We start from the raw sequence: 16898 nt of genomic DNA on the forward strand, positions 1-16898 counted from the left end.
ATAATCAGCTCCTCAGCCAACCAAAGACACCAGTGTCGCCTTCTAGTTTTCTTTCGGCTCACAAAAACGAGGCTCATAATTTCACAGGTCTAAGTTCAGCTAGATAAAGTCAGCATGAAGGGAGATGAAATGCGAATCTTTCACCTCACATATCCTTTTCCACTTCAGTAGGTGGTTTTTTTCCCCTGCTTCTTGTCATTTGTCTTTACCTGTGATAAAATCATCATAAGATATGATTATGTTTAACACACCTCACAGTTTATTGCTTTAATTTGCAGCTTTAAATGTAAGTCAGCTGATGAGAGGGTAAATTCATCCCAGTCAGTCATGTGTGCTTTAGTTCCCACTCCATGTCTGAGCCTCAGTGTGCTGTTTTTTTTCCCCCTAGCACATCGTCCCAGGACTGTGGAGGCGACTTCAGTGCTATATACAGAGGAGAAAGTGTAAAGTCCCCAAGAAAACATGACCTGTTCATCCACAGGACTGCGCTTTCATCTGCTATAGGTTTCAGCCTGTGTATGACTGATCTATTTCTCAATGCAGCCGTGTATAAGAGACCACCAGTGTAGGCTTATTAAAATCTATTCAGGGCTGAGTAATGGGGCAGGACCATCACCTTCACTCTTGTTTACTCCACAAATTGGCCCCAGAGAGAGGAGGAAGGCGTATGGCTCGCCTAGTTAAAGTGATAGAGGTGACGCGGCTGCATTGATTTTCTCTCCATCTTCATAAACTCCTAGTGCCTAATAGAACAGTGAGGGCCGCTGTGTGAACCCAGGGCTAACACCCTACGGACAGGTCCCCAAAGGTCCCTTACAGCCTCTCTAAATCACGCTAACCTTTAGTCAACATTGTGGTCATGAGTGTAACAAGCAAAAGACGTCCACCTACACTATGGGACTCTAGAGTCCTATTGCCCTTGTCTTCAAGTGCTTTTAGAGCAAACTTTATTCATTTCACCTTCTGGATGGAGACAGAGCGTACAGGTTAAGAGCGAAGAAAGTCGACTAAGGACAAAGATGTTAGATGTATTATTAGCTCTCATGTAGGATATCCGGGAAGAGAACCGGATTCGATGCAAGATTTAGCAGATCAGAGATGACAACATCACATAAAACAATTTAAAAGGGAAAATATGTTCCTTAAGTACCTTTATGGCATAATGTGCCCACTATATCAGCTCCAGTTAGCAGTCAACACTCCAGCTTTTAGGTATTCTATGCTAATTTTGCTAATATACAACATTTCAGCTACACTATAAAAGTGGTATACCACCCATATGTGGTTCTGCAACAAACTATTGCCACAAAGCTGAAAGCACTGTATTATATGGCATTGTAATTTCTCTACACTGGAGCTAAGAGACCCAAACCTGTTCCAGCATGACAATGCTCCTGTGCAAAAACTTTAAAATAATTGTTCGCCAAGAAAGACGTAGAAGAACTGCCCTGACTCTGACTCAAACCCACTGAAGACTTTTGGGATGAACTGGAACAGCGACTGAACCCCAAATCTCCTCACTCTTACATCAGTATCTGGTCTCACTAATGCTTCAGTAGCAGAATGAACACAAATCCCCACAACCACGCTCCAACATCTAGTGGGAAAACCTTCCCAGAATTGTGGCGCTTATAATAACAGTAAAGAGGGAATAAATCTGGAATGTGATGTTCAAGGTGTCCACGAACTTTTGGACATGCAGAATTGTAAATACTGTATAATATAAAAGATTATACGAACCTTTATAGCAAGCTGGACACTATCTTTCAGGAGCATTATAGTTTTCAAAATATATTTTAAAAATCTCATCCCAAACGCAGTATCAAGCTTCGGTTTCGAGATTCTGCAATACCTTTAAATATGCAGATGAATTTGCAAATCTCACGGCAGGTCTCTTTCATTTACGTTAGGACCCTCGCTTCCCGCCGGCTCTACAAATCTGATGTTAACTCGTTTTTAGTGGTATAAACAAAGGATAGTAATAAGATCTAGCGAGAAAAGTGGCGGCACGTCACCACAGAGCTTCTCTCAAGTGTGAATTTATGGCATATCTGTTCCACTGATTGGATCGACTGCAGCCTTGGGCTTCCAGCGCTTAAATATGAGGGGGAAAAAATGTAATTAAATATTTCAGTATAAATGGCTTAGCATTCATTTGCTTCTGACATTTACCACCGAGAATTATAGAATAATTAACACACAGAAATGCATTATGGCAGTAATAATGATAGCACATACATTTTTTAAAACTCCGATCATTCTTTCTCATCCACATCAAGATGCTGAGCGAACGGCACCCAGACCGATGAGTAATGATCTCCATTTTCTCTTTCAATTTCCCATCCCACAGTAAAGCAGGCAGACTGAGGCACTTAATTAAGTTAATTAGGCTAACTTAATTAGGCCGTTTTGCAGGTCACTGTGCGAGTGGTCTGATTGATGACTGCGCTTGTAAAGGTAATCGCCTTTAGAACTGGGTTTAACAAACAGCATGTTAACTGCGGGATCGTAAATAACGCCGGAGTGCTCAGCATAGGGCCGTCTGACGTGTAAAATCCTGTGCTTTTAACAACCGAGTTAATAAATTTGACGTTAAAACGGCAATCTCAAGGTCAAAAAAATGGATTCCAAGAAACTCGGTTTGTTCATAAAGAGCCACTTGATTGCAAATGAGCTGAATCGACTGAATTACTAATGTTGTTGTTTTTTTTTTTTTTGGAGTCAAGTCTGCCGGGCAGCTAAACTTTTTCCCCACTGTTCTCTTCCTCTCTTCTTCTGGGTGCTTTATTCACATTTGAGCCTTCCAAAGCAGTGTAGCTCCCTCTTCATTAGCCATGGGCATTCCTGTTTATCGCGTCTTTTGACTCGAGTGTGTGGGGTTGCTGAACTCTTCCCATGCTTTCAGGGTCCTCTGGGTATTACGGAGCCTTGTGGTGCTGTAAAAACAGAGCCGATATGCCCGAACCCTTCATCATGGGAGTGTAAATAAGGCTCAAACAAGCCTTGCTCTGGGTTCTGACAGGCTCTCAAATTAAAGGCCATCCATATATTACAGCAGAACTGTCGTTTTATTGCCGGAATCAATTCTTCGAGGCTCTGGAGGTGACGGCGCAGGAACGCGTCCCACGATGGCTGGAGGTTTATCTAACATGTGCAGGCAGGGGAATACGCAGCCGGTGTAATGAACTCAACTCTACCTAATAAAGGCTTTACTGCAGCGTACTGACCCCATCACACCCTGCATATGCCTCCACACCCATAAACCAAACATGATATATCTGTTTTTTTTTTTTTTCTTTCTTTCTTAAGACTTCCTCTTCTTCGTTTAACACAGGCGGACATAATTAAGGGATTTTATGATACAGTGGGCACGCACTGACAAGTTGTCCATGGAGAAAGCGATTTAGCAATTTTTTATTTATTTTTTTTTTTAATATTATTATTAATCAAGACCTGAGAGGCAGAAACCCATCTGCGGTGACCTTTAAAAAGCGTTAAAAGAGAAAGTTAGAGAGGGGACAACCTAGCGAGACGGATCAAATCACGCTGTGCATCACGAGTATCTTGTCTCAAGCCTGCGTAGAACAGTGCATGGGCTGTGATGCATGTGCGGTGTTTTGCCCCATGGTTTGATCGAGCTGTAGCGTACGAGAAGATGGCGGTGCAGTGCGTGAGCCTCTCTCATTTCTCTAAATGCTTCTCTGCTCTCATCTAAAAGTCAAGGCTGGAAGGGATAACAAATCACCTCTCCGGTTCCACTTTTCACTACTGCTGCTTCTTCATTTGCCAGCTGCCAGCGAGCGAGGGTGACGTACATCTTTAATGTCGACCCTCCCTCTATCTCAGACGGAAGGTGAATCACGGATGCATTTTAAAATAGTTTCGCATGTGGACCGATGGCATGTATTGCGATATATTACAGACCTTAAAGCATCACATTCGTACCGAAATCTTTGGTGGAAGCAAAATCAGTGTGAAGGTAATGGTTTTTAAAGATTTTGTTTTGAAGGAATGGAACATAAGGGGGAAAAAAAAACAACAGTTGTACAATATGTTCCTTCATTCAAAACTGATATTTATACACATTTAATCATTACATCAAAATTCTTTCTGCTAATTCAAAGCCTTTCCTGTGTCCTGTATCTTTGTTAGAAGGGGGAAAAAAATGTTATTTTAATATTATTTTGCTGCCAAACTGAATAATGAAAATGTAACATCTGTCCACCCAATTAGACTTAGTCAAATTAAGCCCTCAGGACATGAGCGAATTTACATGATCTGAATGTTATGAACTCGTTAACGCTCTTTATCCAACTCGTAAAATTCCAGCTCGATCGACGATCAAACCTCCAACACACGGCTCTGAAACCTGATCGAATTTAATGGGGTTCGTCTGATACTCCAGAGAGATTTACGGTCCAGAAGTTCCAGTACTTTTTTTTTAATTGTCTTAATATTTAAAGTTTTGTTGGTCCTAACTGAAATGGAACTAGCATAGTTAGCATGCAAACATCCTACTAATTTCTGTAAAAAATGTTTTCCAGATGTTTGATGATATCATGACAGCTCTTTTTTTTCACACTTTTTTGATAAACAGTTGTAGTTTTACAAACAGTGGTTTTATGTGACGCAAAGGAAGCCATGCAGTCTATCTTTTGAGATCTGCTCCAGAGCCCAAAGTTCAGGGGGGACCTGATCCCATGTCACACTCTACAACATACTGGTCATAAACACACTTATCCACAGTTTTCTCCACCCACTGGTTCGACTCTGCCAAAGGTAACAGGTCTGACTCCACCCGCTGAAGAACAAACCTAAAAAAGTTTGTGTATCACTGTTGATATTATCTCACAGCTACTTGCAATAGTTATTTTGTGCAGGCTGTTAAAAGGAACCGGCGGGAGAAGAAAACAATGGTATTGTAAGCATGCCTAAAATTTAAACTAGACAAAGATACCAGGCGGCAGCGGCTGCTACGACAGAAAATCTGCTAGAACCAAAAAATGTGTATGCCAGAGAGAGAGAGAGAGAGAGAGAGAGAGCGAAAAGTGTGTAGCCCAATTTTTGCAGGCTGTGTGTAAGCGTGTGATTAAACGGGATTGCGTCTGGGCTTTCAGGCTCTCTGGGGATTGGAGCGGTTCCCCCTGCAGGCTGCCAGAGAACTCGTTTAAAAAGTGAAGGCTTGCTTAATCCGCCGTATGCCTCCCACTGTCTAAATCTCCTTTCTCTACCTCTGCTCGGCGCTTTTGTTCACAGCCGCTTAGCCCTTGTGTTGTAGCAGCAGGTCATCATTCTTATGCTTTCTTCTGCGCTTTTGACTTACAACACCTAACACGGCGCACGACGGGGGTCAGCTGTCGATTCAATTCTTGGGACTCCGTGTTATAAAAGCCAGGGTTTGAGAGAAATGTATTTCCTGTACAGAAGCAGTTCACATGTTTAGCTCTATAACTCGAGAAATGAAAAATAATGTGTAAGTACAATACGCAATTAGACAAGCAAATCCATACAATGATTAGCCAGGATTTGTCATACTGCTTTCATTAAATGTGGAAGGAATAAAAAAAATGAATAGAAAATGGGGGGGGGGGTAATAAAAAGTTATTTCCTTGTTTTCCGATTCTCATATCAAAAGGAAAAATGAAGGCAACGTAAACGTACATGCACCGTCATGGCCGACCCTTTTAGTCGAACCACAAAACAAATGTCTCTCTATCGTCTTTAACCTTTTGATGTTACTGCTGAACGGTAATCCTGCGTTGCTGTTCCTGCCATGCAGACATCCCACTATGCCTTTTACATTCCACTTTCTCTTTGGCAACATCAATTAACCTCCATTTTCCATGCAGATAGAGCCTGGCAGGCCCGGGCTGGCCTTTTAAAGATAAATTGAAAAGAGGGTACATTTATTAACTTAATTAGGTTTGGAAGTTGAAACACATTGCCTTTGAATCAATGAGGGGGAAAAAAAAAGTGACTGGGGGGGAAAAAAAAAATCACTAGCGGTTGGATGTACAATTCTAAAGAAAAGACATTAAAATTAATATGGAAAGCCAGGTTTGAGTCAACAGCATTCTTTGTCTCCAGATTTGAGGTAAGAGCTTTTGCCAGACAGACATTCGGAGAGAAATGATGGCACCGAGCTCTGAGTCACTGTCGCACGGCTAAAGCACATATCGTAGAATTAAAGTGGTGGATGATTTCCCCCTGACCGCACCACCATTAGAGCGTCCTTAAAATTTCAAACACAAGCCACTCTGCTTTGATCCATCATTAAAGTAGCCGAACACACGCGTATGCAGAGGAGTGTACAGAGGAGGCCACATCTCGAGATCTTCCACTGCATGTGAAAAGCTGGTTTTGAAAATAATGTATAAATAATGGGGGATCAAAAATATTGAAAATATTGTATTTCTAAGAAAACTCCTATCAGCAACGCTGTTCAATATTTGTTATACCGTTTAACTGTATGTCTGTGTGCTTTACTGTAATTACGTATGGCTTTATACAAGGACTGCTTTATATTATTATTGTTTATTTATTTATTTATTTATTTATTTTTATTAAACTGACTATGCTCCTCTAAGGTGGACCCAACTGTAGCCAAATTCCTAAAATAGAATTAATTTAATTTAATTATTCAACGCTGTACAATTTTCCCAAACACTCTTTCTTTCTAGCAGTACTTTTAAGATTAAGGAAAACAATACAGAACTGCACCATCTGGGAAATGGGAAACAATTAAGCTGCTGATATGCATTAGTTTTACATTAGGGAAAAATAAATATGGTCTGAGTCTTGAAGGTGACCCCGACTGACCCACGTCATCTTAACTGCCCCTACCACCCAAAGAGGAGGATCTTCTCATTTGCCCCAAACTCAACACTTTGTGTTGTGATATATTTTTTTGCTTTTTATGACATGATAAGCTTTGCATCAAATCGCATAATAACTTTTCGGAGAAAAAATGAAGGAGGTTAATGAGCCTCCCTCTCTCTCTCTCTCTCTCTCTCTCTCACACACACACATGAACTAAAAACCTTTAAATTATAATTGAGCTCAATACCACCACCTCTATTTGACCTACTAGTATGATTGTCAATTTTCTTGATCTGCATCTTGTGGTGTAATGGAAGGCGATCAGCTGAAGACATTACAGCCCCGTCTCCACCTCAGCCTCCCCGAAGCGACTCTCACCTTCGATGATGAGGTGTCACATTCCTGACAGATCCAGCCATAGCCTGTCTGCTTAGGCGACTTCTTCAAGGGAGGGTCCAGGCAGCCGAAGTGGTAACACAGCTGACACTCATCACACCTACGACGAGAGGGAGAATGATATTACCAGAGGGAATACAGCTCAAGGCAGGGAGTAGCGCCTACACTGACACGTACACACTCACGCTCTACAAGTATCCCTGCCAAGAAAACGGCATGGCCCTCATCAGGCAGATTTGATCGATGGTGACTGAGCAGCTTCCTGTCAGGTAACAGATGCTTAATAGATTCAAAACACATTGGCACAGCACCTCTCACATGGCCTTGTACAGCCATCATAAAACACGCCAGCTTGATTGGCTCGGCTGAAATGGGATTCAGCGCATCCTGCCAATAAATCTTTATGTGGATTTTTTTTAAAACTTATTTCTAAGCCAAGGGGTTTAAAAGGGAGAATTGGTCTTATGAGCTTCCACCATTCCTACACACAAACCTCATGCATAAAACTGTGTTTTCTCAACTGTGTTTTTATTTCCGAGATGTGAAAAATCTGTCCAGTGTGAAGCCGAAGGAATCTGAACCAAACCTCCATTTATCATGCATGGGCTATTATTGGTGAATGCCCGGATGCCCTTCAGGCTGGCTTCCAATGCCCTCTCCCTCTCCTTCCTGTCCGTAATTAACTAATTATGAAGCAATCAATAGCGAAGATTCAGATTTGGCAATGTAAATCAGATAAAGCAGATAAGAGCCGAGGAGGTCAATAGGCACCCTCCCAATTCGTCTACATTACATGGATGAGGGTACAAGGCTCTTGTCAGAGAGTGCTCAAGAGGAGAAAATAAAAGAAAAGCACTTCATCACTTTATTGGTTTTAACTCAAAATCAGACCTCTTCTTCCATATTTATTTCCTTTCCTTCTGAACTCAATGTTCAATAGTGATTTATCCCCTCATATTTAGATTATAATATATTCACAAAGGTGCTTGAGGATGAAAACAGTGTTAAATGACGCAGAAGCCCTTTTCAAAAATTTGGCCGACCAGAGACACCAAACGCTAATTAAAGGAAAGTGATGGATATAACACGGCACTAATGAGGAAATCGAGTGGGATATGCACACTGATAGCCAATCCTCTAAAAAGAACAGAGGGCTGCTATGATTTGTGGAAATGATTTACTTATTACTTTGGTACATTCGGTAGAGGTTGAACTCTCGTAAATATTTCCATAACAGCTAGATAAGATCTTGCAAAAGAGGGTTTTCCAACCAAGAGTCTGGTTAGATGGCTTGATCAGGCTCTGCAACACAATAGAATGACCACAGAGTTTCCAACTACGCAGACAAATAAACTAAATAGCCAAAAGTTTGTGAACACCTGACCATACGTGCTTGTTGAGCACCTTATTCCACTCGTAGTCACCCTTACAAGAGCTGCACTGTTCTGGGAAGACTTTCTGCTAGATCTTGGATCATGGCAGTGGGGATTAGTGATCATTCAGCTGCAAGAGCATTAGTGAGATCGGACCATGATGTTTTAGGAGTGAGGAGGTTTGGGGTGCAGTTAGTGTTCCTGTTCATACCAAAAGTGTTCAGTGGGGTTGAGTCAGAGTCAGGGCTCTGTGCAGGACACTTTACTCAAACATTGTTTTTATGGAGCTCTGTGGTTTGTGCATAGGAGCCTCTTAGTTCCATTTAAGAGAAATGGCAATGCTACAGTATACAAAGACATTCTAGACAACTGTGTGTTTCTATCTTTGTGGCAACTGTTTGGGGAAGAACCACATATGGGTCTGATTTCAGGTGTCATGTGCTCACAAACCGTTGGCTATTTAATGCAGTTATTTCTGCAAACTAATGTCCTTGTGTTTCCAACTACACAACCTGTCGAGGTACCCAAATGGAGTTCCTGACCAAAAGGCTCAGCTCAAATGTCTCGATCGGCAAAGACACCTTTAATAAAATAATAACATAACAGACTCAACAAACCAAAGATAACTGAACAGAGATTATAAACAGATCTTAAATTCACTATTCATGCGCTTTCCAGGTTATGCAGTTTCCCACCAAGAGCCAAATTAGTCTCTACAAACTAATAACCAAATCATGTGGTGTTTCAAACAGCTTTTTCAGCAAGACAATAACATGATCATTGGGTTTCCAACCAGCAAACAAATAAGTCTCAGGGTTTCCAGATATGCAGAAAAAGAAAAGATTTAAAACAAAAAATCAGATTAACAGCTTGAAAGCGCGAGGATGAGTACAAGATAATCTCCATGATTACAGCAGCAAGTTTTAAAAAGTACAAATCTACAGTATCCACAGGCAAAGCAAAGGTCTTTCAACTACCTTTAAAAATTGGAAGAGGATTACTGGGATTAGTCCTAAACCAATGGGTTTAGGTGAAAGTCCTATGGGTTTAGTCCTAAACCAATGGGTTTAGGTGAAAACATAATATCCAGTCGATACTTAACACTCTAAACACATAGTATTCATTATACAGAAAATGGGTGATCAGTCATTTGAAGAAGAAGAAGAAGACTCCTCCCTGTGTGCTACTGAACTCTTCTATACTCCACTGTTTCCCTAATGAACATTTAAATTAGTGATCTGCACTTTAGAATTGACATGGGACCAACATTTTAGTAGCCAAATGCCAACCCAGAGATCTTAATATCATTCTTAACGGCATTTGACATTCAGAGAAATAATAAAAGAATTTCAGACTCATTCAATCCTAACAAACCTGACATAATATCCTTATTAAGTATGACTCTCTCTCTCTCTCTCTCTTTTTTTGTGTGTGAAATAGCAAGTGTTACAGTTTTCCATTCAAAACGATGGCAGGATTTATTTCCTAAGCTCGTCTTAATGGCGTACATTGCTCACGTCCTGATATGCCAAGCTCATATCACTATCTAATCCACATATTCATTGTGACAGAGCGATGAGGAAACAGGGTGCCCTCGGGGACAGACTGTCAGCTCCAAACTGCCTCCATTACATGATATCTCTCTGAAGAAAAGAAGCTGAGGGAGAAACATTACATTCTACTCACATCCTATCGTTCGGTGCGAAAATCTTTTTTTAGATATGAATTCTTATTAGTAAACTGATGGTGACTGAATAGACAAGCCAGCTATTTCAAATATAATAACTAGTATTCCCGGCAGGTTACGTGAGTTTGTACAGTTCTACAAATCTAAACAATAATTCAAGCCATGCTAACAGGTATTAGCGCAGGTAATATAGAGGAAGACAATTACATGATCATGATGTTTCCAACCAACCTAATATTAAAGCATGCCAGGGTTAAATCATGGATCTGTAATCACCAGTCAATCACTAGACACTAAAAGCGACGGATTTCCAAAGTGTGTATAGTTAGTTTTATTTTATCTATATTGTTCCAATTTATGGGACCGTGTTAGAAGCGCAATAATAAGACAACATGCGCCCTAACGAGAGAACACCACTAATTAAAGGCTTATAGTAGGAACCGAAGCCAATAAGCAGCAACATCAGCGACATCATGAGCATGCATATCTGTGCAGGAAAGGGGAATTCAAATCACCCTCGAGGCCTTGGCGTGAAAAGAAGACAAATGATCAGGAACGTGTGTGTGTGTGTCGTGCTAATGAGCGCACGCTTATTGTAGCATACAGCGAACGATTGATTTTACGTGAACCTTCCACTCTGGTGAATAAAGAAGGAGCCGAGAGGCAGGAGACGACTCTTCTCTCCGCAGGAGAGTTTAAGACCCGCGGGAGCCACGGGAGGTGTGCGCTTTATTAGCGCCGGCCATGACGCTTTGCCATTTCACATCTTTAATTACTTTGCCTTAATGAACCTTTTGTTGTGTATCATGGTTTACCATCTTTGAATTAAAACACTGCTCAGCCATGCAAGCCCGAGCAGGAGCGAGGCAGGTGATTATGGGTAATTGGAATTCAAAATGACGAGACCTGAGCACTGAAATGGCTTAACCTTTTCAGTTTCCTAAACCTTTACATGCACACTCAAGGAAACTGTTTCCTAATTATATATAATAGAATGCAACAGTTTTGGTATCGTGGTAAATATTGCCCAAGGTTTCCCTGAACGAGAAGGGGAGATTTCAGGAACCAATTAAAACGTACGTTTCAGTCCTAAAACCTGCATCTGAAAATTGATTGCAGAAGTTGTGGAACTGACCAATTTATATGGGACTAAACATGGAACAAAATTAGTGACATTTCTGCTTACTCGATTTTTAAATAAACAGGACTGTTTGTATTTTAAAGTGCACATGTTAAAGTCAGGTCACTTTCACCTGAGTGTAATCGATTTCTTGTTTATTCTCAGAGCCATGAGCTTACACACACACACACGCCCGCATATTTATAGAGAGAGACACACAAACACACCTACACACAAAGAGAGACAGACAAATGCACACAGCCATACACACACACACACACAGCAACCAAAGTATGTGAAGGGGTTTTGTGAAAATATAGCCTAGATTAACAAGCACTTGGACAAATCCATATTCTGGACACCTGGGACAAGCAGAGTTTGTGTAGGTAGCAAAAAAGACTACTTGGGGTTTCCAACAACCCATGTTTGCATTTGTAGCTACTTTTCTTTTAAATATATTCACAGTCGAGTCACTGAACCTGATGCGGCTATACGGTCCCCTCCAAAAGTATTAGAACGACAAGGCCAATTAATTCATTGCTTAACTTATTTTTCTGTAGACTAAAGACGTTTGGGTTTGAGGATCATAAGAGTTAGCCTTTATTTCCTAGATTTATATGTAGAACATAGTGCATGTTATATCAGACCTGATTTTTAGGTGAGTGAAAATATATCAAACCCAAATGCCTTTAATATACAGGACAAACAAATGAATTGAATTGCCGTTGGATGCATGCTACTTTTTCCGAATCCGGACACCTTCTGCTCTACACTCATCAGCCAAGGGGTGATCTGCTTGATCGTATAACTTTTTCAATTTCTTTTTTAATTAGCTGTATGAAGAAATGATTTTCTGAATCAGAGCACACAGGAAAACAGTTGATGCAATTCTGCTGGATAACTGCCCAGGCTTACAACACACATTTCAACATTTCGAGAGAAAATCTAACCGGCTAGAAAGCTAGCAAGAGTCAAGTATAATGCAAGGACAGGACTTCATCTCTTAGCTTAAAGATTATTCTGTATTGATGCAATTATCTAGCTAGTTTCACTGGATGTCATTCATCACATTTCCAGAGGACTGGAGCTTTTACTCAAACTAAAAGAACTTGTCCAGTCCTGCTAACTTGTATTAAATTTATTATTAAATCATATTAGATCATTTAAAGTAAAATCTACCACATTATTTAGGGTTATTGGGACACACAGAGTGTTTTGAGTTATTGGGCTCTTATTACTAACCATGTGTACCAGTTCTATCTCTTGCACCGACATATCAGTCGAATCCCTTCCTAGTATCTGTACTACGCAGGCGCCAGCCTCTATCTGCTCCAAACATTGCCCTTACACCACCAAGGTCCTCGATGCTATCAAAGCAATTCGGGTGTGTTTTAATCATTGGGAAAATCGAGCCGCTTTCCTCTCTCTCCTTCTTCCCTCTCGAGGCCCAGACACAATCCAATCACTCATAAGAGACTCTATTGATTGAGCTAATCTTATTGGGATGCGGACTAAAGGAGGGGGAGAAAACACAATTGATCGCTTTTGTCCACGACACGTGTTGCTCTTGGACGGCAAAGGCGTTATCCCCTTTCATCTGCCGTTTAATCTCAGGGATAGTTCTTGGAGACCCCCTGCTGTGCTCCCTCAGCACCGGATTTACAAAGTCTCGCACTGTCGGCCTTTACAGAGACGAGCTGTGATGACTTAATTCAATCAAAGGACGTTTCAGAGATAGCATACAGTTTGGGATAAAAGTGAGCAGGCATTTGAATTATTGGATCGTTACTAATGTGGTCATGTCTGGCATTTTGTTTTAAAAGAAATGCCAATTTAAGACATTGGAGAGATTCATGCAATACATAAATGTAGACAGAAAATGTAAAAAGAAACAGGAAAAAGGGCTGAATTGGGCATCATGATGAATTTCAGCAATTTCCAGTTTGATATGTTAGTCTCAGTTTAGGATGGATGGATGGATGGATGAATGAAATGAAAAAAAACAAATAAAGAAACATAGAAAAATAGAAACATAACTAACTAATTAAATAAATAAATGAAACTTATCTATGCAAATAAATATTATATTATATTATATAAATAATATTATAATAAATATAATATATTTAATAATATATTTTAAAATAGAAAAGTAGTAATGTATTTCATTAATTTATTTAAAATATATATATATATATATATATATATATATATATATATATATATATATATATATATATATATATATATATATATATGTATATATTATATAAATAATAAAATAATTTCTAAAAATAAAATAAAATCATGTCATGATATATAAAAGCAAATATTCAGCTCAGGTAAAAGACATTTTCAAATGTAGAGATACCACTCCATTTCTAAACACCATTTTATCAAATGAGACTGATAACTTTACATTCAGTCATTAATAAAAGTAACAGATGACACGGCAAAAGTGACAGACAAGACAGCCCAAACAAAATCCTAGCCAAGATATTAAAGGTAAAATAGTAATTTTTTATACACCTTACAAAACTGAGTCACTGAGAAGAACTGTGTGGAAACTGACTTCTGGTCCTGAATGCTTGTTTGTGTTTGGATACGCCTCCTGTCAATCATTTTATAGCCACTCTAAGGGCCACTGCTGATCTGGGGAGTAGAGCTTTGTGAACATGAACAAGAATCATTCAAATGTCAAACTCACCTAACCTTTAGAGACCTAATAAAAAGAAAGACTAATCTTACCTAATGCACCTTTAAGGAAGCCACCAGCTGTTTAGGGCTAAGCCTATATTCCAAGTATATGAGGCAGTGTTAGGGAATTATATTTCAGATAATACTAAACCGAAAAACAGCTTTCTAACACCGAAATTAAGGCGGGATTATACTGAGAATGTTTGAACATGCTAATTAAATGGACCTTGTTTGGGGATTAATCTGCACGCCAATTCTCATTGTCCCTTTGTGGATGAAATTAAAGTGAGCAAGTGCAAATTTCCCAGACTGACCTTAAATAATGTTTACACAAAGGGAGGAAATCGGTCACTGGTAATATAAACAACAATTTACTTCAGAGCAACAACACAGCCTTAAAATTCCCTGAAAGAAACTTTCTTCATGCTATGAGATTATTGATACTGAACAGATTCTTCGTCCTTTTTTTAAGGTGCCAACGACTGGTGATTGGAAGTCTCGCTCGCTACAGAGCTGCTTTTTCTAAAAACGGTTGAAAGAAACCCTGCAAATTTATCACCCAGCTCGGCCGCAATTACCTGGGGAGAGGCCACGTGAGTCGGATCGATAGAGCACAAAGCGCTCGGCCATTGACCGGCGGCCATGACAAAGTGCCCCAACGGCTTTTTGTGAATCCCTTCAATAAGAGGAGCGGATTATTGGACTTCCTGCACTTTTTGATTAACGTTGAGATGGGAACAGTATTATTACAAAGCTATTGTTTGACAAGGAGGTGTTGCTAAGACTGGAAGAGTAAGTGAGGAAAAAGGCACACTAACTCGTTTTTATTAACTCATTACCTAACAGCTCACTCAGGCGGATGCTAAAAGGTTGCACAGGGAGATGGAAAATGGCATGAGAAACTTTCAGAAGTAGGAGCTGTGTCTAAGTTGTGTTTTTCCTCCCGGTCTTCAGCAGGGGGCTGAAGCGAGTCGAGCTGACTCACCGCATTCGCCCATCATGCTAGCAGAACAACTATTTCAGACACACTTTTTTTTTTTTTTTTTAAAGGGAGAAAATCTTTAGGAAAATAGGTAGGAGGAGAAAAAAAGGGCTCTGATTTTTGCCTTTCTGAGAAAATCCAGGACCTCAGGGCAGCAATTTGTGCCCACGTACAGAGGAGTTTGTGGGCTGAGGAGAGGTGAAGAAGGGAGGATCAGCAAAGAAGAGCAGATCCAGACATACACTGCAGTCAGCTCAATGCGATAAAACACGTTAGGAAGTTGCGGCGTAATAGATTTTAGCTGCTTGGCCACCCTTCCCACACGGTTTCCCCTTTTAATAGTTGGTAGGGTATGGGGGTGGGGGTGGGGGGTTGTGGGATGAAAGGAAGGTAGGAAAAAAAAAAAGCAGTGAAGTCAGCAAAACAAAATGCCGCCGTTAAATCATCTCTGCAGATCCTGTGTCAGGGCTGTAATAGGAAAAGAGGCCATCGTCGGAAAGGTTACTGCTTGTCCAGATCTCTCACACACACACTCTCTGAACATCCCAGGCTGTCTTCAAGCAGCATACAGTCTGACTCATTGAGCTATTATCAGTTCAATTCTAAATATCTTTACTTGCCATAACGGGTAACATTATAATCATTCACACCGCTGTTAACTCCGATTGATCAGAAGGCAGTGATTCCAGTTGCTATAACGCTGTTTAAACTGTGGCTATAAGGTCAATCACAGATTTATATTCATTCTCAATAACATTGTTTCTAATCAAACAACTTACGCAGACTTTTTCAGCCGTTTTCTCTAAAGAGATGTTTTTCCTGTATGGGGGAAAAAGCGATACGGGGAGATTTCCTTTTAAAATGAGGGCTTTAGAGACCTCTGTGATATCACACACATGCTGCAGAGTCAGTGGAAAATAAAAGAGAGGCTGGTGAGAGAACAAGCTGTTGTAATGTAACTTGCTTTCAACACTGATTGTAACTATAAAAAAGATCTGTGTCGTTCTTTTAATGAATGAAATTTCCGTTATTGGAAATTCAGATTGGGATAACATGCTAAAACACCCGTATTGTGTTTTATTCCGGAATAAATTATTATGATTATTATATTATTACTATGTAACTGTAAGTCAGATCCACACTGATCACCCTGGCGCCTGAGCACGAACACATAAAACCCCGTGTTTAGTCTTGTGTGTATATCTATAGTTATGTCTCTTTGCGCTCTTTCTATAACGATCTCACATTTCCAGTCAAAACGTATGTCTGATTTCCAACGTGTTTTAGAAAGGAGCGCTTGTAAACAAAAATACACCTCAAAGATTTCATGACACTGTGAAGATAACATCAGCTAGCTCAAGCAGAGCGCCGAGTGTCATGCGGTACTTGGAGGCGGGGCGTATGTAATCAAAAATTAATATTTGTGCTAGTTTATCTAAAAATCTGAATAGCAACATAGGTGACAAAAATAAAAATAAATCCTAGCAGGCAGAGAGAGGAAATTAATGCTTTTTAATTAATGCCTCTCTGGATGAGGTTCACATATTTAGCTCAAAGTTTAGCTAGCTAACGCTGGAGTGAAGTGAAAGTAAGAACTAGAAACACAAATCTTTCCACTATGGTGAATATCTAAACGCGTGTTTTGTTTTCGTTCAGATTTACGGCTAATTTATCCCGAAGAAAAGCCGTCTTCGGGTATCATAAGACTGTAAATAAGTAAATTAATAAACAGACACGACCAAACCGTATTGCACTGTACACACAGCGAAATCTGCTCCGACAGTCCTAGCACACAGTGTCTCGGCTCCGAGTTCTGGTGGGCTT

General features: G+C 40.1%; 1 protein-coding gene across 1 annotated transcript in view; it reads right to left on the bottom strand.

The window, feature by feature from the left end:
- phf14 (PHD finger protein 14) overlaps positions 1-16898 on the bottom strand; it is a 110767-nt gene that overhangs the window by 15754 nt on the left and 78115 nt on the right. The window contains exon 17 of the mRNA XM_058404852.1: positions 7198-7315. Within this exon, the coding sequence (XP_058260835.1) occupies positions 7198-7315 (118 nt within the window). The remainder of the gene's footprint in view (positions 1-7197; positions 7316-16898) is intronic.

Source organism: Hemibagrus wyckioides, linkage group LG12, assembly GCF_019097595.1.
Source record: "Hemibagrus wyckioides isolate EC202008001 linkage group LG12, SWU_Hwy_1.0, whole genome shotgun sequence".
Lineage (NCBI taxonomy): Eukaryota > Metazoa > Chordata > Actinopteri > Siluriformes > Bagridae > Hemibagrus > Hemibagrus wyckioides.